Source organism: Balearica regulorum, chromosome 2, assembly GCF_011004875.1.
Source record: "Balearica regulorum gibbericeps isolate bBalReg1 chromosome 2, bBalReg1.pri, whole genome shotgun sequence".
NCBI lineage: Eukaryota > Metazoa > Chordata > Aves > Gruiformes > Gruidae > Balearica > Balearica regulorum.
The window spans coordinates 115,990,853-116,018,278 of NC_046185.1; the positions used below are offsets into that span (position 1 = coordinate 115,990,853).

General features: G+C 41.3%; 1 protein-coding gene across 8 annotated transcripts in view; it reads right to left on the reverse strand.

Moving 5' to 3' along the window:
• Nucleotides 1–2,453: 2,453 nt before the first annotated feature.
• The window catches only part of ELMO1 (engulfment and cell motility 1), a 313,180-nt gene continuing 288,207 nt past the window's right edge, over nucleotides 2,454–27,426 (reverse strand). For all 8 annotated transcript variants that reach the window (XM_075745465.1, XM_075745471.1, XM_075745466.1 and 5 more), the window contains 5 exons: nucleotides 25,755–25,867; nucleotides 17,700–17,807; nucleotides 14,041–14,123; nucleotides 8,366–8,443; nucleotides 2,454–3,781 (listed from right to left, as the gene is read on the reverse strand). In XM_075745465.1, the coding sequence (XP_075601580.1) occupies nucleotides 3,581–3,781; nucleotides 8,366–8,443; nucleotides 14,041–14,123; nucleotides 17,700–17,807; nucleotides 25,755–25,867 (583 nt within the window). In that variant the 3' untranslated portion in view covers nucleotides 2,454–3,580. The remainder of the gene's footprint in view (nucleotides 3,782–8,365; nucleotides 8,444–14,040; nucleotides 14,124–17,699; nucleotides 17,808–25,754; nucleotides 25,868–27,426) is intronic.

Below are 27,426 nucleotides of genomic sequence, written 5' to 3' on the forward strand. Positions count from 1 at the left end.
ATAGATGTTTTTCTTGATTCAAGTTTTCTGGTAAAAGAATATATTCACTTGCAAAAGCAAAGTCATTTCAAAAACAGGAGCTAAAATTAGACTGATTTTTTTTTTTTGTTCTCTCTCCCCTTTATGGCTTTTACAAGCAATTACCCACTTAATGTTTTGAAATTATAAAAGAAACTTCAATAGCAATTTTTTTTCCTGCTGCAGCTCCTTGAATGTGAAGCCTTAAAAGCTTTTCCGGAACACACAACAGCATGAGCAAATGAATTTGCCATTTTCATTCTCTTTTTTTTTTTAAATGAATGGGAAGCAGCAGGATACTTGTTCATCATTAAATTTTTTTTTTTTTTTTAATTTCATAATGGTGAAGTGAGCCTGTATGACAGCTCTAGAAACTGAAGGCAGGATTCTTGTTTGCACCACGGCCCTTCGTATTGCTGTGGGAGCGCTTTTAAAATAGCAGCATGGGCTATTACGCCAACGCATCTCTGGAGCCTCTTCTTTCTTATGGCACGGTGGGACGGGGGGGGGGGGGGAAGACAAATTTAGCATGCCTGCTCACATGACCATCCCACACAATGCATAACCCATACAAAGAGCTGGCCCACGTGAGGAGATGGGGCTCCTGTAATGCAGGAGGCTGCAGGAGGCTGTGAGCTAGAGCCACAAGGCAGTGCCACGGCACCTGTCTGGCCCCGGACCTGGACTCCCCCCCGGTCAGGCTGCGTCCGCCCTGCGGAGTCCCAGGGCATGAGAGGTGCCGCTGGGCTGCGTCGCCGGCTTGCACGAGGGCCGAGGGGTGCAAGGAGAGAGCCAGCCACCAGTACATCATGCTGCCCGCGCGGCGTAAATGTGCCTCGGTGTCACGTGGATGGGTGATAGGTGTTGGTAAAAACAGGGCTGGCATGCCAGCTCTTCTCCCACCACTTCCCCCAGGGTTCTTGGTGTGCAACTTGGGGCACTCACCTTAGTGGAGGAGGCAAGCCTAACCTTTCCCTCCTGCTTAAGCTGTCCCCCGGAGGAGGAGGGTTTTTGTTTGCTCCTTTCTGACTGTCACGCAGACAGACACCTACCTGCTAAGATCACGGCACTGGATTGCCACCGAGCCGGCAGCGTTTGGCTCTTATCGCTTAGGACTGAAAGGTGTTTCTTTCAGACAACAAGCAATACCCATCTGAAGCACCAGCTCTGCAGTCTGTAAATAAAAAGCAAAGGTTATGCACAGCCAAGCCATCCAGCTGGGTCAGGGAGATTAATAAAACAGCTCAGATTCTCTGTTCTGCTCCGAGTCTTGTCTTCACGCAGACAAGAGGCAGCATCAGCATCTTGTAAAGAAACGTGTTCCTACCTCCATCCCCCACCCCCAGGACCCCTCCAAAATCCCCTGTGGCAGGCAGCACCTTTGCTTCCACTCATTCCTGACCCCTGACTACCTTTGCTATAGTCTGACAAGGCTCCGGAGAATAAAACATCTCAAACTCCCACATCTCACATTGTACACCCCTGTTCTCATTCAGACTGAATTTTCTCTTGGGCCACAGTCCACTGCAACTCCCTACTCCAGCGTTTAACTCGCAGTCTCTTTTTTCCTTACTTTACCATCCATTACCACCTAAACTAACTTACATCTCCTGTAAGATCAAGCCATTCATAAAATACTGCAAACACAGCTTCAGGAAGGCACCTTCCATAGGACCTTCATGCTTGAACTCATACAACCTTCTCCTCATGCTCTTTTCATCGCACCTGCAGGACGTCATTTCTCCCCTCACCTGGTGTGAGGTCAGTCAGGATGCTTGCCCCAGAGCCAGCTGGATGGAGCAAAGGTCACCTCAGTTGAGGTCTTCTGCATCTGTCTAAACTGGGAACCACCTCTCATAAGCTCTGATAAAACCCCTTCACAGTCTTTTTCAGCTGGGTCTGAGCAGGAGAGGAACTCACATAAATAAACATCTGTCTTCAGCCTCTGCGGTGGGAGGGAAAGGGCTGGCAGGTCCCTCTAGATCTAGACCCAGCACTTTTGGAGTAAGAGATATTAAACTTTGTGAAATCTGTACAAGAACATGAGGAGGGAGGGAATCCATCCTGCAAAGCCCAAACTTCCCCAGTACCAATCTGCTGCAGCCAGAAACACTCTCAATGGAGGAAATGGAGCTACAGGAAGACAGTTACTCCAGCAAACACGGTAAAGGCAGCAGCCTTACATTGACCATGAGCACATCAGTGTGCTGTGATTTTGGATTTCACAAAGGATCCTTCTCACAGGAAGGCTCGTGTACCCATGGCAATGGAGACCTCTGGATGCATCTCATCCTTGTCACCACAAATTACAAGTAAATTAAATCAGATGCAGATAAGAAAGGTTGTTCCACCCTTCCCTCTTCTCTTTGCACCAAACACTTCAGAATTGCTAGGAAGCATAAAGAATAAATGACAACTTCAGAAGAAAAACAGAGTTCCAAAAATCATCACAACTCAGATTTTTATTCAACAGTGAAGTTGAAGGGATATATTACTTTTTCCCTTCAGGGCAAATGTTCCAAATGGAAATTAAGTAAAAATATTGTCCCCCCAAAAGTACTCAGAATGAAATTAGTTTTCATTAAATATATTTGTTTGGCAAAATAAAATAAAAAAATTAGAACCCGTACAAAAAAAATCCCTTGCAAATTCTTAACACTGTAGCGATGACAACAATGTAAACCTGGATGTTTGGCAGTTGTAATTAATTTGTGGAAATTACTGTTGAACTTTGGACCAAGAAAATAAAAATCACTTTGAGTAGCAACAAGCCAATTTTAGAGGCAACTGAGGTTTAGGGAACACCACAGGGATGGGACACACTAGTGGCTTCATATGCAGTTTGTGTGAGTGATCTGCTAGTGTAGGGCTATTTAAGAGCTGGGAGGAAAAGAAGTTAAAAGCTGTTGCAGCATTGCAGCGTATGGTACAGCAAAAACCTGCAGACTTTCCATTCTGGGAGCCGATCAGTTGGGTGAAGGCTGGTGGCAAGAGTCGAGATGCAGTGGAAAGAATAATGACAGTGATGAATGGTGCAAGCACTGGGAAGCAGTTAACGATTTTCATCATTGCACTGGATTCAGTTGTGAGCAGACTCTTGGGAGTGTCTGGGGAAATCTTCTGCCTACAGTAGCTGCTTCTGCTCCCTACCTCCCTCCTCCTTCCAGTTAAAGCCTCTGCCCTGCCAAGTGGGTTTCACAGGCATGCAGTTTGATAACATCATCCTTTAGTTAAGAATGTCTATTCCGGTATTAAAAATGTAAAAAAAGTCCTCGGGAGGGTGCTGCTTAGTGGCAGTCTTTGCCTTAAGCAAGGCCAATGGCCTGCAATTACAAGTTAATTAAAGCAATGTGGATTTGGATGAGCAATGCGGAAGATGGGAATGGGGAAGGAAGGGATGCAGGGAATGGGAAGGAATGCAAGTGTTTCTACACCCCTCCCCAAAGCCAAAATCCAAGGTGCACAAGTAGGTGTCTTTTTTTCCTCACACTCTTCTTTTTTTTTTTTTAATATCTCTCCAGTTATAATATTTCCAGTTTCGAAGCAAGTTTCAGTGGCAGCCTCAGTTACAGTCATAAACAAAGTCATAGTTGCTGGGCTCCTTTGGGATAGGTGGGGGAGCATCTGGGATCTGTATGTTTTCCAAGTCAAGGAGGCGTAGCTTTATCTCCATGCTGAGCAGTGTGTCTAAGTCGTTCCGTGTTAGATCACTCAACATGTCCTTCCCAAGGAGGGCATTCAGCCCATCAGTCCATACACAATACTGCACAGGGAAAAGATAAAAACTATTATTAACAGACCTTCCATATACAAACTGCTTGTCTGTCCTGGTCCTCTACAGTTACTGTTCCCACAGGGACTTATAAAGAGACCTAAAACGAGGTTGATTCATTTTATTAGCTTGTATCGTGAAGAAGGCATGTTCCACTCAACAGCTCAGAAAATGAGCAAACAGTTCCCTAAAAATGGGAAGAAAGTGCAACATGTAGTTATTTGATAGTTAGGTATCTCCTCCAAACTTCTTGTTGAATATTCTTCAATAGTTATGGGGGGAAGAACAATACCCAACTTAGGACAATGAACCTCCGGGGATATCTCCTCCTCACCCTTTCTCTTTCCCCAATACTTACAGAAAGAGCTTGATTATCTCACACCCAACTTTTAATTCCAAGATATCTATGTTAGGCAAACTGAATCCCACCCAAAATCCTTTTTGACTCTTCGTGTAAGAAATCCTGCATCAACTATCTAGTTTTATCGTGGTTTGCTTTCCTATAGATTACGTGGTATCAATTGACCTACGCAAAGATAGGCTCCTACTTACCTATCTATGCCTACTTTACCACTATTTTACATGAAATAACATATTGTGAAAACTACAGAGTCAATCAATGCTGTGTCTTTCATGAAAATTAAATGCCAAGCTACCTGGTGTAATTCTAAATACCACAAATGCTGAACTGGCGTCTAAACCCCGTTCCTTATTGTTAGCTTTTTCCTAATAGGAGATGCTATCTTTCTCAACAGCTGACAGCTTGAGATAAACATGGGCTGAATAACCATTTTAAATAAGGAACAAACCCAAGGGAGATTGGTGATCTAGAGTCAACTTCTATCAAATAAGTTACTTCCATTTATTGCTACAAGCCATTTATTCAACTATGAACAGAAGTACTCAAATGCTATCATCTAAAAATAAAGATTTCAATCATGAACTTGTGTCCTAGTTTGCAGGAGAAAATTAAATCAACCGTAACTGCATTTTTATCTTACAAATACTTCTGCTAGATTTCATGCCAAAAAACGGATTTTAAATTTAGCTGACCATTTGCTATATGATACTGCCAAGTTTAAAGATAGCCATGGTTGACTTCATCCTACAGCAGAAATTAGGATTATTTTTAAGGAAGAGAGAGAAAACCCCCTCTTGGGGTATGTCTTCATCCAGAAAAAGGGCATATTTTTAAAATAGGATGGTTAACACACTTCAGCATCCAAAGTGAAATCCAACCCATTTAAGTCAGTAACAAAACAGTAGCAGAGCTAGGACTTCACCCAGGGTGTTGGTAAGCCAAGCCACAGCTTTAATATGAGATTAGCTACACAGAAGTGACTTTAGGGTTCAGGCTGTCCTGCTAACAAGTACTAAAGAAACAACTTAGCCTGCCTATTCTAGGCTCTCAAAGCGTGTCACCAACAACTTTTAAAGCACACAATTTTTGTGGAGTGTATGCAGAACATCAGGAAAGGAAAGAAGCTATCCTAGAAATGTAATTATTTTTGAACAGACTATAATTTTTTATGATCTACTTGAAAGCTTTCTTTCGGAAAGTTTTCCCAGAATTCACTTTGAGGAAAGGAACAGAAAGGCAAAAGGCTCTGCTCAGGTTACAGAAGCGCAGAGCATCCATTCAACAGATGCAGCCCCTGACGTAAATCGTCCATCACCTGCTCAGTGAGTACGGTCAGCGCTTTCTCTAGGGAGGAATCCCAGCGAGCCAGAAAGCTGAACTGCATTTCTCTCCTCTTCCACATATAACTCATTCAGGGCCCACAGAAACCAAATTCTGGCCATAATTCAGATGAGTGCAATGGCCTGGAGAAGGGGCTTCCTCTCTAATCTCCATATTGGCAAGTGCATCTGATTAAACTCCTGTACATTTTGAGCAGAGAGAAATCCTAATGAGATGGTGGAAAAAACAGAGGCATTCATTCAGAAGCTTTTTTCTTTTTAATATGCAAAACAGACTAAGAGCCACTGAAAAATTAATTTACTACAGATTCATTTTCATAAAACTCCAGCGAAACCTAATTATAGCCTCCCTCATCAGTTTCTCTGTCAAAAATCAAGGATAAGATTAATCCACCTTTTTGCTATGTAGTTGAAACCAGCTATTAGTATTTAAATGAAAAACAAATACGATGGAGTGATCTCACAGTGCTGAATCCTCTGGCTAGCAGTAAGCTCCAACAGATGGCTAAGGGTATTGCCAAACTTAAGTGTGTAAGAATGAGGTCCAAATCTCAATGATATTGGTTCGGTAATGAGATTTTATTAAATAAATACCTTGGAAGTCAAGTCAGTGGAACCAGACAACCAGAAAGATTGAGCAGGCTTCATCCATCTGGATGCTGCCCTGAGCAGCTTGGTCTGAGCTCATCGCTGACCTGCTTTGAGAAGGAGGTCAGACTGGGGACTCCCCCAAGGTCCCTTACAACCTGAATCCCTCGCTCGATTTTTGTTTTTAGGACACACCCAATTCCCACATCCAGATCTCGCTCTACAATCTTGAGGACTGTAGAAGTGCTTGAAAAAAACCCTGTAAGTCTGACCTGAAATTGTCATGTGCTAACATCATTCCTGGTGCTTCACGCAAAGCTTCCTACATCTTGAGAAGTCACCCACCAAATCTCCCAAGCTGACAACGCTGCTAAACGAGCACTTCTATTGACAAGCATCCCAGTTACTTTGATGCAGAGTCATGGGCTTCCTAACAAGCTACTTACTTTTCCTTGTGGGTGCTTCCTCTGAAAATTTCCACTTTTTGCTTTAATTACGACTCATTCTTCTGTAGGCCATGAAACAGTACGGAGGGAGAGAGATGCCCTTTTGAAAAGATTCACTTGGAAACTGCCAAGTAGCAGCAGAGACTGCTGCCTCTGGCCATTTTTTTTGAACATATTAATTTTGTTTCAAAGAAGCTGCACAAGATCATGAAGAGAAATAAAGATAATAGGTGTGTTAACACCATTCATGAGCAATTGGGTTAGTGCATCTCACAGTGCCACTGCCTGTCAGTGGGGTACAGTAGCAGTTTTTGAACATTTAGACCATTAAAATACACTTGCAGCCATAGGCTGTATTTGAGATGCAAGTGGCTGAAAAAATTCTCGATTTTCATGACCATTTGCTCTTATGAGCTGAAACAGACTAGAATTCAGCTTTTGGAGAATTTATATCAGAAAGCATCTAACACATGTTCAGTTCAGAGGATGAAGACAATCATGCTTTGCTTAGACCTACAGCTCTAATGGCACATTGTGCCTGGGATCCTATTGCTGCTTTCTCTTAGATCAAAACTGACCGGCAAGTATTTCTCTGGAATGAACGTACTTGAAAATGACACTCAAATATTAATCCCCAGGAAAACCCAAATGAGCATAACTTAATTTCCTCTCCTAAAATGAACACTTATTTGAAGGTTTTAATCCAGAATTGCAAATGTTGAAGCTGTAACTAAATACACTTCACTTGTAATGCAATTTCATGCACTTTTATAACACTACAGTATAACGCAGCTTAATGCAATTTTCTGTCTTTCATCATCTTAACACAGTGTCCTGAACTGAGACCAATGTGATACCACAAAATAAGTGTGCAAATGGAACACCAACTCTTGTTGCTTTAGAAATAAGAAGGAAAAACTTTATTCCTTCTTTATTCTTTAATATAGTGCATTCTGCTAAATCTTTACTTGGAAGTTCTCTGAGAGAAAGCCATCCAATGCTTCCATGTAATTAGGCAAATTAGTTCCATCACCTTCCAAAAGGCAATGACATTGGCTATGTCCTTGTGTTTTCAAGTAAGACAAGGAAGCAGGGAGGAGGGTGTCATTCTTTTTTACTACTGGTGTTTACACCGTCTTCATACAAGTGAGACCCCTTGCAAAACCCCCTATGGAGATGCCATAGGGAGGACCTTCTATGATCACCTGTCATGAATGGGCTTAAGCAATGTGACACTATGAATAAGTGCATATGCTACTCTTGAGAACACAAGTCTTTGGCTGAAATTGAGACCTGAACAATGGTATGACCTCCCCTCATTATGTTGGCATCATCAAGATGACCTGAGGATGGCAGTGATTCTTTAAGAGCCTGGCTGTACAAATCTTTGTTTATTAAGGTGAACTGAAGTTTACTAAAGTGGACACACAGCAAAAATCATCCATGGTAGACCAGACCAGGAGAAATCTATACTACACCAGGAAAAGGTGAGCAAGGTCTGTGGAAACTGTGAGGTCTGCCCAAGATCTTTTCTTTTTCTTACTGATGGTTCATATTTCAGTAGGGCTTAGAAACACTGATCTTGAACTTGGGCCCACACATGCTCTATGATGTACAAATAGAAAACATGTTCCTTCTGTGGCTCAGGATATGCATGAAAATTGCAGAAGGTCTTGCACCCATGCTAATCCCTCTGCTTTCGCTTTGTTGTGAGACATGACACAGCTTTAGATGGACCTGCACTCTGTGCCAGGATGACCATTCTCTTAGAAAGCTGGCTGCTGCCATAAAGCAACTAAGAGGGCTCCAAAGAAGTTTCTGTACTCTGAACTCGACTTACCTCATGCTTGTCTGGAGCAATGAAATTCAACTGGCCACTCGAGTCATACAATATAGAGAAAGCAAGCTCTAGCACCTCCTGGAATACAAAGAAACATATCTTAATGCTGCATGAGAGAGGCATTAATACATTCAGGTCTGTCTCTGTTTCTTACCTCTTATTCCCCAAAACAAGTGAAAAAATAGGGTCATAGGATCATAGGATATCCTGAGTTGGACGGGACCCATGAAGATCATCAAGTCCAACTCCTGGCTCCACACAGGACCAGCCGAATCAGAGCATATGACTGAGAGCATTGTCCAGGTTATGACACCCTCCTGCCCGGCTGAAGCTGCAGCAGTACCAGACCATTGCGCAAACTGGCACAGCAAGAACCCCAACACAGATGCTTCAGTCAAAACAAACTCACCCCCCTCAGCGCTGACTGCAGCTCACTGGGTCATGGATAACTTTAGCATTTGAGCTAGGCAACGGTGAGGACTAAAATCAATATAACCCATAATATTACACTTGCAACAAAATATTCATGAAGATCCAGAGTTTCTTTAGTTTGTACAGATTAAACTTGCAAAGTTCTGCAAGGTTTGATTCTCTGTGTCAAAAATCTTGCCAGGACAGTTAATCTCCTGCTATATGCTTATGGTCTTTTCACTGCTGGAAATCTATTAAATTATTCATTCTCAAGCGATTTCTGTCATTTTGTCTCTACCTGAACCAGAATCAGCAGTCTCAGTCAAACTGAACTATCTGGGTTACTTAGTCATGAAGAACCAAATGAATCTTGCTTGTGAAAGAAAAAAACCTATAATCTTTTTCCCCCTCAGCATCGAAGCTGGAATTTCAAAGGTGCCAAAGTGAATTCATTAAGCACTGACCTTCCCTGAAAGTCACCTGGACCTGGGTTCCTATGGGAAAAGCCATTCAATTTGAATAAATAATGAACTTCCACTGGCCAGCAGTGAGCATGTAAAGATATTGTGATATCATGGTTACTGCACACATGACTACAAGCATCATTAGAAGGATTTCACAGACTGTAAGCTACCTGATATGGATATAATAACTCTGTGGAAAAAGGACCCGGCTACAGAGGAGAGTTCTGACTCAGAACTACTTTGATCTGTATCATACGTCCTGTTCTTTTTGCCTCTTGGCTTCCTGAGCCCCATAAAACTGATTGCCTTTGCTAACTCTCAGCTGACGACAGTCCCTACGCTGCCAGCAGCCACAAGAGCATGGCTGCTTAAATTTGCTACGCTGTTTTAAAATGGCAGAATTGACTGCTGGGATTGCAGCATATGCATTGCTCTAGATTTCCACCCCTGATCTCCTGGTCTGAAACAGACGTAGGTCTTTGGATTTCAGTAAGGGTTATTTCATTTTTGAACTTGTGTGATTAAGAGCAGAGTCTGATTCATAAAACATGCAATCCTAAGGGATAATCTTGGATGATCAGAGATCAGGCTTCTCATGGGAAACGCTCTTGGTTTCCTTGAGTTTAGTTATTAGGTTCAACTTGCTGTATTGCCAGGCCACAGGAGACAAGTCCGTGTTAAATCCCCACAGAAGCTGCAGATACTAATAGCACTGGTTGCATTCAGCAAACAAAGGTCTCATGGCTCACATAGCCATTCTGTGTTTTAGGCATGTTTCTCAGCCACACCTTATTAAGAGTGATGTCCCTCATTACAGCAACAAATTTACCTCTGCCCACACAAACCTGGCATTATGTCCTCACAGAGTGTTATAAATTACTGACAGCACATGCCAAGTCATGCAGCTGAGGTTATGGAAATAAAATGTGTCACTGAAAAAAAGGGCTTGCACAGATCTAATATGATGTTCCTGAATTTCATGAAGGTCAAGAACAATCCCATAGGCCTCGTCCCTGTATATTTGTCCTTTGGGAAATTCCAACGGACTGAAGTTTTTGTTCACCTCAAAGAAAGGAAAAGGAGAGAAAAACCCTGCCTGAAAGAGGAATATCCCAGGGAGCCATGGGTTTGGTCATTCCCAGTCAGGCAGAGAATGAGAAAGGGCTACATTTAGGGCACCAAGCTTCCCTTTATGGGGGAAAGTGGGAGTTTGGCAGCCTTGGCTCCAGTTCAGCTTCTTTGCTGGCTGCTCTGGAGACTAAAGGCCCAGGAATTACGGCTTCCAGGTGCTGGCATCTCTGTCACCTCATGCACAGCAAACTGTCAAGGAAAATGAAAGCATAAGGAGGTGGAGTTGCCAGCTGGCCCTCCACACTGATGGTGGTCCCAGTGGCTGAGCTGGCTGACTTGTCAGGAACCCCCACCTGGTTTTGTTACAGTCCCGTCAATGACAGGTGATTTTGAGGAACTGGAAATTTCTAAAAGGAAACTGGTCAGTCTCCATCAGCCATCTGTGGCTTTTTCCTCCCTTTTCTGTCCTACTTCTCAATCCTTCTCAAAGTAATTTTCCACTCCAGCTTTTTCCACCAGTTCTCTTGCACTCCTGTCTTTTTTCTCCCCCATTCCTTCCCTCTTTGTTTTGCTTCCCTTCTCCCCCACCTCAATTTGCTGAAGTCACTCCCTTGACACTCCTAACTCTTTCCACCCTTGCACATTTCAGACCTCTGCCCTTCCCTAGGTGCTTGGCAAAGGTAACAGTATTGGGACCCACGATGTGCCTCTCTTTTGAGCTTCACTGAAAAGAGGGAACAAGAGACTCTGCACCTGCTGCCTGGACACTTCCCGCTCCTTGGTTTCAACTCTGCAGGGAAGCTGTTGCAGGTGGTACGAGGGGAAGCTTGTTCTCCCAGGCCCAGAGCTTCTCTCTCCCGCAATCTCTGCTGGCCCCTGATGCGGGCCAGAGACAAGCTATTTTTGATGAAGAGGCATTTTAGGTGCCTATGACTGAGTAATCCCATGCAGCTGGAATGACCTCGCTACTCTCTGTTTACTCTATCATCAACAGCCTCCAAACGTCTTTGCTGAAGGTTGAGACCACAGCCATGTTAAGTTTGCTTGCCAGAGCCAGAAGGCCCTCCCCAGACAGCTGTCTATACATGCGGCAGGAGGGAACTTGTTCAACCAACATGAAATAGAAGAGAAGCTGCAGAAGAAGAGGGAAACGAGCAGAATCATTTCTGCTGACTAAAAAGGCACCAAACCTGCAGCCTACCACATCAGCAAATAAAGGCTGATAGAAGAACACTTAGAAATACATGGCAATGTTTTCTCTAAATTCTTCTCTCATGTTTTGTTTTGAAGACTGCTAAATCGAATATATTTAATTATCTTGAAATTCATTAATATTACTTGAGAGTCAGAAATAAGGGCTTTAAAATTAAACCTAATATAAAAACACAAGCAAGATGAACAACAATGGATACAGGTCTGGTCCTATCAAGTCATTCCAGCTTCATATGCATGCAAATTCCAATTCAGTTTAACTCTTATTTATTTCTAAATGGTCCTGCTGGAAGAATAATGGCCATGTGCTGGCAAAATGAAGAGACGCTGAAGTCTTTGTTATGGACATTCTGCCAATTCCAGCTATGTTCATGGCAGTGGCATTCTGCCATTCACTTTCTTTTTCTGCCAATGAATAAACATTAAGGTTGTCGTTACATATGTACAAAGAAAGCACAGGATGAAAAGGCCTCTTAAAAAATATATCACCGATCGTGAAATTTCAGGAAGTGAAAGGTTTCATACACCAAATTCAGCCAAACTGCACTCTGTCTGGCTTTTTTTTTTTTTAAATTTTCATTTTGTTGACCACATCATTAACCTGGTACTCCACAAACAATGGCGTGTTATTCTGATGAGGTCAATTAAGTAGTTGCAATATTGTGCATGACATTTTGATTAGGATGACAACTAATTTCACAAATTCTGTGATTCTCAGGGGAAAAAACCAAGGAATTGAGGAATGAAAAAAAAAAAAAATCAAACCCCCAAATCCCGTATCTTACCAGAAATAGTAAAACCATCACAATTATTATTGCCAGGATCACAAATGGAATGCTCCAGGTATGGATGCAGCCACGCTACCTATCAACTCCTGATCTTCACATTCTCAGCCAGCAGCTTTATGCCAGTCCAAAGCAATTTTACCTGAGGAAATGGGGCAATGCTGACAGCTGAGGACAAACTTATCTGCAGCATTTGCAGCATTGTTATTTAGCATTAAATACTATCTAGAAATTACTGCTCCATAAAGATGACACATTTCCATCACTGCCACCCACTGCTTTCCTTCTTCTCATTTTTCCTTTTTGTGTGGACATATGAATGCTAAGACAAGGAAGCACTAAAAATACTTTACATGCATCATATAAATGCCCCAGCCAAATGCTGTTGATGGTTCAGCTGTAACATGAGGTAGGAGTTGTATGCAATCTATTGTGTGCATGTTAGTGCCCTGATTCAGAAAATCGACAAGGAAAAATACTCCTGGGATTTTTTTCCTGGCTTGGCTTGACTTTTTAATTTCCAACCATGTAGAGCCAATGCTGAAAGGAGATGACGGTATCCTGATAGACTTAAAGCAGCTCATGTATGAGAAACACATGCAAAGAATACTCAAGATGCTCTGCACATCTGTGTATAGTTAAGGAAAGAAAAGTTGCAGCTACGAAGCTGCAACAGTTATGTGATGTATTTTTGACAGTGCTTTTTCATTTTCTGTGGTTCCTATCAGAACTGTTTTTTCCAATATTTATTTGAACACTAAATGCACGCAGGAACTTGTGCTGAAGCAGGAACTCTTAACTTTACTATTTTGTACATCAAAATATCCTTCTAGTTGGACTCAAAATTTCTCAGTTTCAGGTAACTAGAAATTTCAATTCAAATCCTCTGATCTGGTTCCTGGACCTCAGAGTGTGGTTCTAGAACATCATTAAAGTCTCACTCCTTCTCGTAAAATCAGACAGCATGACCTGATGGAAAACTTATTAACGTACCTCATACAATATGGTATGAAGTCCATCACTGCAGAAGATGTCAGACTTCGCTAGTAACTGAATTTCTTCTTGCTGTAGCGGCAATTCTTACTAACAAAAACTCTGCAAAATTCTGGCACTGTACAATTTGAGTCCTACTGTCAGTTCATAGCTCTTGATCTGAAACTCTGAAAGGTACCAGAAATCTAATTTAAGCTGACCATTGTCTGCTACATATTTTTTCCCAAACAGACTATCGAACACATCCTTATACACCTCATTAATTGCCTAACGTCTACCTTACATCTTTTTTGTTGGCAGTTGTTTTTCTACCTGACTGGACCTGAAGTTATCATCAGCTGGACATTAATTGCAAATTTGGCATGTGCCAGTCTTCACTGAATGTGAGTTCATCAGAGAATACAGCTAGAACAAACCAGTTATTTATCAGAGACCATATAGGAGCAGGTACCAACAGTCATTGCTGCTTTGCTTGAGAGGTAGAAGACACCACTACTAAAGACTATCCTCATGTGCTCTGGGCATATCACAATGCACATCTGCCATGAAATCTGAGTAAAGGAGCGTTGACTGTCCTAATAATTTAACTCAAACGGTCTGCAGTGAAAACAAAGTGCGTGTGCATACACAGAAAGGTGGCAGGCTGGAATGAAAAACACCTGTATTACTTCAGGGAAGGTCAAATTGACAGGCTTTGTATTCTGCAGAGTGTGTGTCCATAACAATTTGAGACCCATACCTTATTTTGTTTAAGAGCTCCTTTCTCCTTCATGTGAGGGCAGTCTTTCCCAGTCACAACAGCTTTTATATCTGCCACTGGCACTGCATTAAAAAGAAACAAAAGCAAAAAACCAGAAAGTGAGTTATTACCAAGGTGTGTAAAAACTACAGTCTAAAAAGAGGCCAGACTATTGTGTTAAAATTGCCACCTCCTTTGCCATTTCTAGCATGTTGTAAGAAAGAAAACCAGAAGAAAACATCTAAGATGATAGGAATCAGTGAACCTTGACAAAATTTCAGGCATCTGGATAAAAATCAGAGTATGTTTCTTCTTGCCTGTTGAGACTACTTTGGATTAAGAGTGTTTCATACAGATGCGTACCTCTGTCTGGACAGTTTTTGTCTGTACTCATGTATCTAGAAAACACATACTATTTTCTGCCTTATTAATGTAATATGCCTGCCCTGTTGCTCTTTCCTAGGCATGCAGGTAAAGTCTCTGCTGGAGAGAGGATGCTGGGCAAGTTGGACCCTAAGTCATTCAATAATGTTCTTCTGTTAATGCCTTTATGAACTTGTCAAACAGTTTTCTATTTCACCCCCATCAGCAGTTTAGTCACTTTCTGATATTAACAGGAATAAGGACTACTAAGGCTTATAATGACCCATTCCAATTCCTTTAAAACGTGAAATAATCAGAAACCATTTAAAAAAAAAAAAAAAGGTAAGAAAAAAGTATTGGAAGCTCCTGCCACTCAGACTCACTCAGAGAGTGAGGTCACTGAAACCTAAAGATAAATTTCTCTTAGTTTCAAGTGGAAGTCAATTTTCTAACAGTAATTACATTATGGAGAATCTATATGCTCCACAATACAATATGGTCAGTGAGTGACAGTTTCTACAATCTATAAATAATCCATTATCCTTGTGGCTGCGAAAAAGCATCATATATATTGAACAGCAAAATAACATGAAAGTCTGTTACTGCCCAGTACTTTACAAACTCTAATGGAAATACTGGAGAGGAGAAATGCATTTTCTCTTCTACTGGGTATAGCAACACTATGTATTTTATTACAGATTACCTCAGCACTATGGTCAAATACGTAGCATAGGATATAGCAGACATTTTTAAAGGACTTTCTTTGCATGGAAAACTAAAAGAAATGGAAGTTATTTGGCTCTTCAGTACTCAAACTCTCCTGCCTTTAGTCTCAGCATTTCATGCTGTGGCCCTGCTGAAATTTTATGTCTCTGACACTACCCTACTTTTTGGTCAAGAAAACATGTTATTTTGTTATTTTTGGGAGGAGAGAGTGAGCTAGGACAAACTGGGAAGTAAAGGAGATACTCGACTGCAACTATGGTAGAAAGGTCATCTTTAGAAGAAAGAGTTCCTGCCATTTGCTGAAGATGCTCAGAAAAAACAGTTTTTCTGATTGCATAAGGTAGGGTTTTCTCAAGGTAGATCTCTGAAGCAAGACAATTTCATACACTCAATCTCTCCATTCTGATATGGAATGCAGTTACTATGGGAGATCACAGACTGATGTGACATTTATTTAAGACTGATGTGATCTTTATTTATCTGGAACTTGGCCTATTCCTTGCTTTGGAAAAACAGAATCAAAGACTTCAGATAGTACCAGAAGCTGCCTACAAGATGCTGGATGGTGTGAGCACAGATGTGATGTGCTCACAACAGATAGAGCCCTGAGAAAAAGGGCAGCTGTCTTCTGTTCCAGCTGGAGTCTGCACAGCTTGTTACCTCTGCCAGCCTGAAGAGAGTGCTGACATTCACAGAAATGAAAGGGTTAAAAAAAACCCACCTTTTTTTTTTTTTTTTTTTTTTAGATAGACACTACTTATTCAAGCTTGGCAAGGAGTACACGAAATGCCCTATGTCACTTCTCTTGGTCCTCCATTTTCTTACCCACCTATTCTCTTTGATCTGTTGACCCGCTCCCAAATGCTGACAATCTCGTCGTCATATTCAAACCTTAATAGTTCAAAATTCAATACAAGTCTATATAAAGAATACCAGAACATTTCTGGAAAATGTTCTGTAAAATTCCCAAGCCATTTTGGCCTGACACGTTTTGAACAATAGCATCGCTTTATAATCTTGTATCTTGCAATACTCTCAACTCTGTTTAATTAAACTCTGATGTGGGTGGCACTCGTATCCTTCATTGCCCAAAAACCTGAAATATTGATGAAATAACCGTATCTTTCGCAAACTGCGTCAGTATCTGCTCTGCCAGCAGGCATGCACAGGGAACATGCAGGTCTGGCCCAGTGGTTCCTGAAGTAGGAGCCTTCTGTTCCCATGACATTCCCGAGTAAACTCAAGAGCCTGTGGAAAATGCAAATGCAAGATGAAGCTTGTGGCCAGTGTCAGGGGTTTGATCATGGAAGTGGGCTCAAAGCAAGCAAATCTGGGAACTGCTGGTCTCATAACTCTGCCTGCAGCTCAAGTGTGACCTTCATTCTTCTTCTGTCATTCTGACGCTACTCTTAACATTCAAGGGCTATTTCTCTAAGCCTCGTCCAGAAAAACAGCCTATTCCAGTGCCAATGCAGCAATGTGAACCCCCGTCCTACATTCTGCCAAAACTGCAGTAAGAGAGTGAAACATCCTTGAGGCAATCTGTAAGGCAATGAAAACAAGGGAACGTGACTGCGAACTGCCACGGCTCCAGCATCAGGCAGGCTCTTCCTCTTTCCCTCCCACACTGTGTCTGGGAGCACTTAGAAATTTCAAAAAGGTGCTGCCTGGAGATAGATTGGGGGAGAACAACAGAGAAATTTCCAGTGTCTGAAAAATGAGTCTTTCTGCTATTCCACGGAAGAAGTGGAGTTACCAACTGGAATACTTGTACAAGCATGTCTAATTTAATAATGCCAAGAATGGCATTTATTACTAATGGACGTTCAGAAAAGAACAAAAAGAAATGATTCCTTATTCAATGCTTGATTTCTTGGAGTCACTTTCTGGTGAGAGCGCTACACTGGTAATTATCTCAGTCATCACAAAAAACTTTCCCAGGATTGCAGGTTAAATGTCTACAACTCATGTTGAAGGACTAAGAAGAAATTTTCACAAGAGTATGATTTTCTGAGGACTCACAAATTACTAAAACCGATAAATCGCCTGGCAGGAGATGTCACAAAGGCATGTCTTCTCCCAGCTGGGCACACAGTAACTGTGATGTCCTCTCCATACTCTTCACAGCAATGTGTCCTCTTTAAGTCCACTCTCCACAATAATGAAGAAGATCTCTGCCTGCCACGGAGTTCTCCTTCAATCACTAGATTGTTTGCCACAGACAAACACTTCTGTGGACAGGAAGTGCTTCTGAAGATGCCCAAGTGTTTTTATTTGACATCTGCAGTTAGATGAGCAATGAAAATAAACTGTGTTCCTCCCCATGAAAAGCATGACCTTTCCAAGCTGAATGGAATTATAAACTCATTGGAAAGATGAGTTCGGTCCTCACGCACACTTGCCAAAACCAGGAGAGCAGTGTTTGAATGCAGAAGGAAATGTCCTGTGCTCTTTATCTCTGTAAAAAGAGCTGTTGATCATGTCCTATATTAAGAGAAACCTACTGCAAGTTATAAAGAGGAATTAGCATAAAAGAAGCAAAAGTAGCACAACCTTTGTGCATGACTTACATTTATCTTGCAAGGAATCATGGGGGACTTCTCCCTGGGGACTTTCTTCCAAGTCTCCGTAGTGCAAGACCTTGTGATTAGGCGAAAGTCGACAATACCAAAATTTGTCTGTTAAAATAAATGCATTAAACAAGGTCACTCACATATCTTCATGAGCGCTATCAATAGCGTAGGAGAAACCTTACTCAAATGAGGCACTACGGGGAAGGACTTTTTTCTTTCAGAAGAAAGAATGTGTGGGGTGTATGGAAAGTAGGACAGGGACTTTGCTCAGTAATTTTACTTGATTAAATGAAGTCGGCACTAATACACCATTTTTGTATCGATTTAGTCACTGGCTCCAAAAATACATACTAGCAAGAAACAATTGACTTAGTTTTACATATTAGACCTTTATGGCCAGAAGACTGGCTATAAGTAACCATCGTTTTGAGTGGCTAACTTTAATGTACCCATAAAAGCTTCATTTTTAGCACCCACTACGTGAAAATTAAGCCCTGCCAGCTGTCTTGTGTGGGACACCCAAAAACTGATACATTTGAAATATCCCATACTTGAAAATTATGACTCATGTCTTTTTATAGACATGGGAGAACACCCCCATATTTATGGAGGGACTGGACATAACGAACATGCAAAGATTTAAAAAGCAGACGTTAACTCCCTTGTCCTGCAGATACACAAATATATATGTGACCATGCAGTCCCACTCCAGCTTGCATTTTAGCCCTTCCTAGGAGATGTATACTTACATCTCCTGCCACCTCCTGCTTTGCTGAGTATAATTCCACTTTATCAATATTTGTGAAAATCTGCTCCCATGAGGAGCATTAGCTTTGCAGAGCCAGACCACTAAGCTGCCTAGTGTGCAAGGGTGGTGCTTGCCAAATCCCCTTCTGAAATGGCAAGAATGAGGTTACTCTTCCTTGTCAGAGCACTTTCTACTTGAAAAATAGATCGCATAATGTTAAGCTGTCAAAAATACAATCTTGTTACATCCAAGCTATAAATCTCCAAACGGTCAGAGCAAGGCTGGATGTCAAAATGCCAGTGGAGGGGGTAGAGGGCTTCTCTAGTTGCTGGCAGCACTGATGCTGTGCTGAGGAGCAGCCTAAGGGACAACTCAAAGGAGACGTTAGCACTGACACAGCCCTGCGGTGCTGCAATCACCAGGAGCGAACGGAGCAAGAGTTCAGATAAAACATCAGAGGAGCTGTACAACCACCAGAGCCAGCATATGTGAGCTTGTCTGGGGTGTTAGCGAAGGAAGGGCTTCTTGGCTCTGTTAGTAAAATATGGGCTTCATCGACACAACTTCTTTCTAAAGGACACTCTCCAGTCCCTTGGCCAGCCATTTAAAATACAATGCAATAAAACACAGAGAAAGGAAATTCAGCTTTGAATGGCAAAAGTGGGCTTCCACATGGCCTTTTAAATTTCGCTGTCATGGTGGGTAAAGATGTTTTGGGGTAAAAAAGCCCACACACTTCAAACCACTTTCTAAGTGTGTAGCCCCTTCTACAGAAAAGTTTCAAAAGACCTTACAAACTGCTGGCAAAGGCTCAAGATGACAATGGGAGGGAGAGATACTAGTTACGTACTTCATAGGCATGTAAAACACCAAAAGATTTATGGTAGAGAGCCTGAGGTTATGATTTTTTGATGCAGACAAAAAGAGCTCCTGAAATACAGGCATCCCTGGACTGTAAGCAGTACATATGATGTTGCACAGTACAGGGACAAGAGGAAAACCCCATTTGCAAAGCTTTTGTAGAGATTTGAAACTAGAGTGCTCATTCAGTAGGCTCTCATCTGAAGACCACACACACAATCAACTCGTTGGACAGTTTGCGTGTCTCAGAAGGATGCACGTGAAACTTTTCTAGATTTGTACCTTTTAAAGGGAAGTCTACCAGAACCATATCAAAACCTGATGCTTGAAAAATACACCCTGTTGAATCTGACAGTGGGTCATCGTGCCCCTTACCTACCTAAAGAAAAGCCTCTAGTAACTGTAGCAGAAGGTTTTCATGTCTAGCTTTAACTGCAACCTCGCTGTTTATTAGTCTATACAAAGGAATATACCTTTCCAGCTCTAAGACTAAACCAATAATTTTTTCCTAATAAAAGCCAACATAGTCTCACTACCTTCTCAATGACCTGGCCAGGAAGATGGTGTAACTGAAAAAAAATACCAGCAATTGGTTTCAATTTAGTGGCTGGTGCTGTTAGCAAGGGTTTGAAAAAGTTTAGCTCTTTAACCTCCTAGGGGTTAGTGTTTTGGTAACTTTGGTCCTGTTTTAACCCCCTGCTCCAATAATAAGAGAGGGAAAAACCCCTCAATGAAAACGTCTGTCTTCGTTTTTAGGAAGGGGTGGTTTTATGGAAAGAAACCCTAGCTCTGAAGGCTTGTGGAGCCTTTTACAGCAATTCCCCATAACCCAAGGTTAATTAAAGAACTAATCCCATAGATTGTACCTTGAACCATGTCTGGCGCAATTCTCCTGTGGGCTCACTAATAACCGCCATCGTGCCACAGCTTTGCTGTCAAGGGGAAAACCCTTAAATGAAACCTACAAATGGAACTAATGAGGTTCCCTCAGCCGCAGCCACTAAATGACTGCACCAGCCAGGCTTAGGAGGGCGGTCAGCAGGTTAGTGATGGGAAGTAACCCTTGCTTTTACTCTCAGCCTTAGCCAGCTGGGATGCGGTTTTTTTCAGCTGTACGTGATGTTACAAACAGTTTATCAGACAATATCCCACTTATGTGAGATCTCAGTGCCTTGGAGGGGAACAGTTTTAAACGGGATGCATGTTATTTTACTGTAGTGCAGGTGCTGAACACAATTTTATTGGAGTTGGAGTTGTTAAAATAAAGCTGCAGTCCAAATAAAAATTATATTCCACTGAAAAAATGGTGAAGAAACCTTAATTACAGAACAGCACATGGAAAGCAGCCAGCATTTACTTTCAGCTCTAAACTGATAAACAAAAAAAATAAGCAAAAGAAAAAGCTCTTTTCTACCATGATTAGAAAGTGCTGTTTATAAAACAAAAAAACCCTACCGTCCAAACCCCCCAGAGCTCTTAAACCCAAGTCCGCAGAGCTGAAGTGCCACAAGAGGCTTTAAAGATGGGACAGGCATTTCTCAATAGACCCCACAGTCCCTAGCTGGCAGATCTGTATGTATGCACACAGCCGGAGGGGGGTAACTATGGGTTCAGGAAGGAGTGGAGTTTGGTTTGGTTTTAGGCCTAGTCTTACGAATTTCCCCCAAAGGCTAAGTGCCTTCTGTGAGCTACAACTCTTATTCTGCATTCGGTGCTATTACATCTGCCCCTGCAAAACTCCTCCTTGGAGCAAGCAGCTGTAGGGAGGGGCAGTTGCTCACCACTGAGAGTCTAGAGACAGCATGGGCTTGTGATTTCATCGCAATTTTCAGACACTACATCATTTATGCTTTCCGGTGAGTCCTTATGTCTTTCAGCTCACTGACTACGGATGCAAGCAAATTAAGGTGCTAGAGATTCTTCTCTGGGAAACAGAATTAATCATTCCTGGTTTTCAACTAAAAGGTTTCAAACAAATTGTTCTGATATTCAGATAATTGCTAGAGCAGGCAGTGGGTTAAATATATTGCAATGCATTATTAAAGATTATAGATGAGGTTAAAAAAAAATAAATCCCAAATAACAAAATCAGCTACAATTTGGCTAGAAGAGCAATACTCAAAACTATGACCAAATAGTAGGGCACAGAATATTTTGCTGATGGGCTACAGAGTGCTTGGCCATTCACATAGCATGTTTCCAAGTGCATTAGTGGCCAATGACTCATATGCCCTCAACAACGCTATCCCAGGTAAAGAAGCGCTGTGGTTATTACAGAAGTGCTCTATAGTTAGAATCTGGGGAGAAAATAACTCAGATATTCATGGACAAAAGTCTGAGAGTATATATTTTGTCACAAGATATGTTCCAGATTACTAAAGAAGTTTTTTGTTCAAAGAAAATCTTCGCAGATTTAGCAACAGGAACATACTTTTAAATATATCAATGAAAACATACATATTTGTGTAGATTTTAGGTATAAGTACATGGACTCACCCTTTTGCTTTTGTTGTGCTGTGTTTCTCTAAGATACTTACTATAGTGACAGATTTTCATTCTAACTGGTCTTAACTGCTTAGATGAAAGCCAGCAAGCCCTGCAAACTGACCTGTGGCAATGCTGGAGGTATATTTAGTTAACTGGTTCCCCTCAGCAAGTCATGCACTCACAGAATATTATTTTTTATGGGACTACAGAGGGTGCAACGCAATAGCAGCGCTAAAGAAGACTCAGCAGGAAAAAAGACAAAGTGTGTGTTCTTGTTCAGAAGTGTGAGTTGTTTATTGTAGTAAGAGATGGAAAACCTGTCTTCACTTGATTTTTTTCTTTTAATGTAAGCTTTCTCCTTCCAGGTTACTTCCGTGGTGCCTTGTGAATTTAATTTAATGCTGCGTATCACTAAGTTTTCTTTCCCTTCCAAAAATGACTGTTCAAGAAACCTCATCTTTGGCTGCAAAACCACTTCAATAACACACAGTTTCTCTATAATCTTTATAAAGCTTAAAGGGGAAATTTATTTCCAAGAGTGCACCCAGCAACATAAACTACAAATGTACTGGATGACAGCATCATAAGTATCTATTATCCTCAATAACATGCCTTTATCTGCTACTTAGCTCTACTGGAAATAATAACTTTTGGGTTTGTAAAGTGCTTTGCAGGCTTTCGCTTTAGTCTTCTGCCCTTTTTTGTAAGGAATTAACTAAGGAAGGAGAAAGCTAAAGAGGTCTGTATGTCAGCTGATGTTCACGGTTAAGGAACAAAGTGTGGATTTGCAGAGCTTCATGATCCGCTGTTGAACAATGACCAGAAGGGCAGGTTAGATTTTGCTGTTTCATTTCCAACTGATTAAGAATGCTTAATAAAAACGGGAGTTAGTACTGCAGTTCTCCTATGAAACCTTGCAAGGGAAAGGCCATGTATTCTTTGAAAGTGCTAAGGATCCTGCTGGGACAACAATGCTATTTCTGAATTTCGGCTACAGAGAGATCTTGCTGATATGATAATCCTGTGCTGAAACACAAAAAGCAGAGATCTGACTACAGATACCTCACAGCTTAATCTTCAGCATCTCCCCATGAATCACCTGTTGGATTGGAGGCTTTCCAATACCACGTATATATGAAAGTGTATCACCTCTTCTCAAAAGGCTGTATGAGGCTGTAAACTCCCTGCTCATTTTTTTGTAAGTTAATTTTTTCAACTTACTGTGACTAACCATGTGTGTCCTACCAGGTGTTCAAACAACAGTCTTAACAGAAGTTTGCTCTGGAATCTTTATCGTGGGATAATGCCTGTTAATTATTTTTCAAATGGGCAATTTCATGCTTTCAGCTTCTCCTGTGTAGGGCATATTGAAGTTCTTCTACGATCTGTAGATTTGTGACATTTGTTCCAGGATTGTCTCAGGGGAAAAAAAGAACCATAGGAAAGGCAAAAGCAGCAGTATACATACTAAAGTAAAACACCTGCCTGATCTTAATACCCTTACAAGTAGGCTGCCACTTAACAGGAAAATTGTGATGTCTCACAGCACTCCCTATTTCCTCCAGCTCCTTATTAACCTGGATGGACCACGGCCCTTTGAGGGCCTTGGTAATGCTCCGTGGCAAGTGAATTTCATTGGAGCAGTGGGCAGGTGATGGGGCTCCTGAACCCTCAGGTAGCACAGGGCACATGTACATGGAGGTGGGTTGGGGGAGAGGAGATGGGGAGGTGGGGTAAGGCTGACAGAAGACAAGCTCAGGAATTTGGGACTTGTACTATTTTTATCAGGACATTCAGAGGAATTGTCTGAAAGCTTGACTGTCCTGATGTTTAATATCACTAGCTAAACTTCTGGTCCTCCGTTCACTTTATTTCAGCTCATAGTTCTTGACACCGTGACAGCCTTGGTCTTACAGCTTGCTCTCCCTGGGGTACAGGAGACCCTGAAGGATAAAGGCTGATTTCAAGAGAGCTGCTTCTGCTTTGTGCCAGCTGTCACTGTTTGCTATTTGGACTGTGCCAGGCACTGTATATACCTAAAAAAGGATCCCAATTGAATGGTTTATATGCCAAAACATGCTTGTGTTTACAAACCATACTTTGCTTCTTCATTATATTGCACAGCGTTAGATCTTACTGAGTTTAGTCCTGGTGCCCTAAATCACCACCTTCTGTAATGGCTGGGCCTTCTCCCTGTCAGGTGGATAATTTATACTTCTGTTTCAGGGAATACAGGGAGTCTTACATAAAGCACACACAATTCTTAGGGGCATGCAGAAACATGCCCTTCTAAATGGGCTTGTGTGTGACAAAACCCAATATATTGCAGAGAAGATCAAGTTCTTTGAGGCATGATCATGTATTTTACTCGTTTCCAAAGAATCGTGAACTTTTTTGGCCCTGTATAAATATGACATCAAAGCAATTAATCTGGTGGTCTATACAATTCACTCCAAGGCATGATACGTAGCAACCTGCTCAACTGTGAACCAAAAGACTACATTGATTTTTTTAATTTTTTTTTTAAACTTCAACTTATGTAAGATGAACCAATTTATACTCCCTAAGGCTTCTGATCCTACAAATCATCAAATAACAACAGTTTAAGGTAAAATAAATAGTCTATCTTCCTCTTGAAGATCTCTCAATAGAAGACTCTTTGCCACAAACTCTGCTCCTTCCCTAGAATTTCAGTCAGTCAGATTAAGGCTCCGAGAGGAATAAAATAATAACCCTCACTATTGATAGCCAAACCAAACTACGCATTACTTTAGCTACTTTCACTCTGTGAATATGCTGCTGAAGAGAAAACAGGTATCATGCGTCCCTCTGAAATCTGTATAGAAAGTCACAGTGGAATATTAATGCTCTTTTCCCCAAACTCTGTGCAGTGGGCTTCATAGGTGTTTGTACGCTTGACAGAAAGGATGCATCACATTTTTCTGCAACTCAATCATTTCATAAAGGCTTTGAAATTTTCCAAAATAACCTCCCCACATTAAGGAAAATTGCGTGCTTGTTTCTAAGGAAGGAGACATTGCAGGAATGCTTCTCTCTGTGAAGAAAGCAGTTTCCCTCAATTGATCTGAAGGTCTCAAATATTTATCTTTGTCAGTTCTTACTCTCAGCATTTGTAACTTTCTAATTTGTATTGTATTTACAGTGGAAAACAAATGGCAATCTGAATCCTCAAAAAATGGGGGTTTTCAAGGGAAATTTTTAGATACAACTTCTAATTAATCTGCTGAATTTACACCATGTGCCTGTTACGTTGTCCTGAGAAAGAAGTGTGCCTCTCTGAGGGTAAAAAAACAACAGAGAGTTTGACTGTATAAAATGAGCTGTAAATCTAGCACTGAGCAATGACTCATAGGATTGAGACAATAATCTCCTCATGTCAATCAAGTATTCATCTGTAGGTACACAAATTACTGATCTAAGTGCTTTTTAAAAGCATATTTAAACACTAGAATATATTTAATGTATATGGTAATAGAAGACAAAAACCAAGGACAGGCAGTACTAGACAGAGGGCTGCAGAATGAGCTCATCGCATATATAAAGGTGGTCCAAGTCTAGAAGATTCAAATTCTGGCTACACCAAGTTTCATGTGCTATTCCCGCATAGGCAGAGATTTTATTTTGAGATGAACAAGAAGCCTGGACATGCAGGCAGAAATCAAAATATTCAGTTCAGAGTGCAAGACTGCTGCTTAAGATTTTTGTCAAATACTGGACTTGTTCCAGATGATCTGTGTGATGAAGCCAAAACCAGTTCCAGGGAAACACAGGAAATCCTACAACTGTAACTAGGAGATGCTTTCAGATGCTCCCTGGTAAAAGCAGTCAAGACAGCACTATAACCAAGGAACTTGCCAGTTAAAGTAGTATTCCTCATCTGAGTTTTTTAGACAAAAGTGACAAGAAAAAGCCAGACCAGGCAGCATGAGCTGTACCTTGCCGACGCCGACTGTTGAGTTTCCTAAAGCAGGTGCCCTCCACAAGTCGATTGAGACGTTGCTGCTTGATCAGTTCTAAGATCTCAGGCTGAATCTTCTCTTTTAGTTCCCTTGGGAAGAGAGAAAGTAGGCACTTGTTAAATTCAATCAAAGACCATCCTCTTTCCTCTGAGACACAGTCTCACAAGATGTTTCTGCAAGGAGTTTGAAGGGGACAACAGTCACAGGCAAGCCCAGGTCAGAATCTAGTCTGCTCCAGAAAAATACCTTTTTCTTATAACAAAGAATGGGAGCCAGAGTATCTCTGTTGTAGACATCTCCCTGCTACGACATCAGTGTCTGACTCACCTGACTCACTCACTTCTTTCTTACTTTACCCATCTAAAAATAACACTTGCTATGATGCATCAACAAGGTTTTTCTGCAGCAATTAATGCTCTTTCATCGCAGGAGCACTGTGAAGCTTATTTGAGGTCTGTCACCTTTTGTGGCATGATTCTCTGCTGGTACACTTTACTAGCAGTATTACTTAGAACAACACAAGAAGGCTAAAAACACATTTTGAAACAATGATTAAAAAATGCGAGCAATGCCAATGAGCTAAAATAATGACCAGCGCTATATGCTTGTTCGTAACTCCAGGTCATTCAATTAATTCATTATCAGCAGAATTTTGTGGAAGACTAACCCACGGCTAGAGATTGCTCAAGGATCAAATTTTACCCTTGCTCAGGAATGCAGAAACCCGCAGAGCATTTAGAAATAATATTATACATCCTTCAGAAAATCCATTTTCTACATCCTACTTTGATAAGAGTTCAACATGTCACGAACTAGGCAGAAAACGTATGCACATAATATTTAAAGTTTGATTTCATACACCATCACATGGATTCACAGATGTCTGAATTCATCAGTTACATCCTCACTTAGATTCATTAAGAATACATAAAAGACAGGTTTAAACATCAACTCGACAGCAAGCCTAGTAAGATTAAAAAATAACTGAATGTGTAGAGGATTTCTAAAATATGAAGTGTGTCAGAACCATAATTTTGCATTGCTGTGCAAATTAGGTAATACCAAAAATCATTCTGTCTGGCAGTACGTTCCAGCAATCATCATCAAAAGGAAGCAAAGCTGTGGTATCCCATAGAGACAACAAAAATTTCTCTCTTCTTGAAAACTTCGGGATCCCAGTCTCTCCTGATTTCCACATTCATTTGGATCCTACACCTTTGATCTGCCAGACCCCTACAGAAAACAACTGGAAGCTCTCTGCAAGAAAGATCAGGCCTTTAAACAAAAATGCCATCCTTCCCCCAGGTACTAACAAAAGGGTTGGAGTTCTTGATGCATATTTACAAGCTGTGAAAATCTAGCTGGTCAAAAATCAAGGAAGCATTGTAACTATAGAAACAGGCCACCTTTTGGAAATGTATTACTAGTCCTTTAGGATAATTTTCAAGCACTGTTGTTTTCTCATTGGGAACTAAGATATGAATATGCTGAATGGTTAAATACTGTGATTAAAAGAATTTTGTGCCTGAATAAATGTCTTGCCTTTACTGAGCTGATGAGCTTCCCCACTCCTCAGGTAAGAGCTGGAAGCAGGGGCTGAGGAGAAGTGTGTTAAAACACAGTGCGGATTACTCAACAGTGCAGGCTG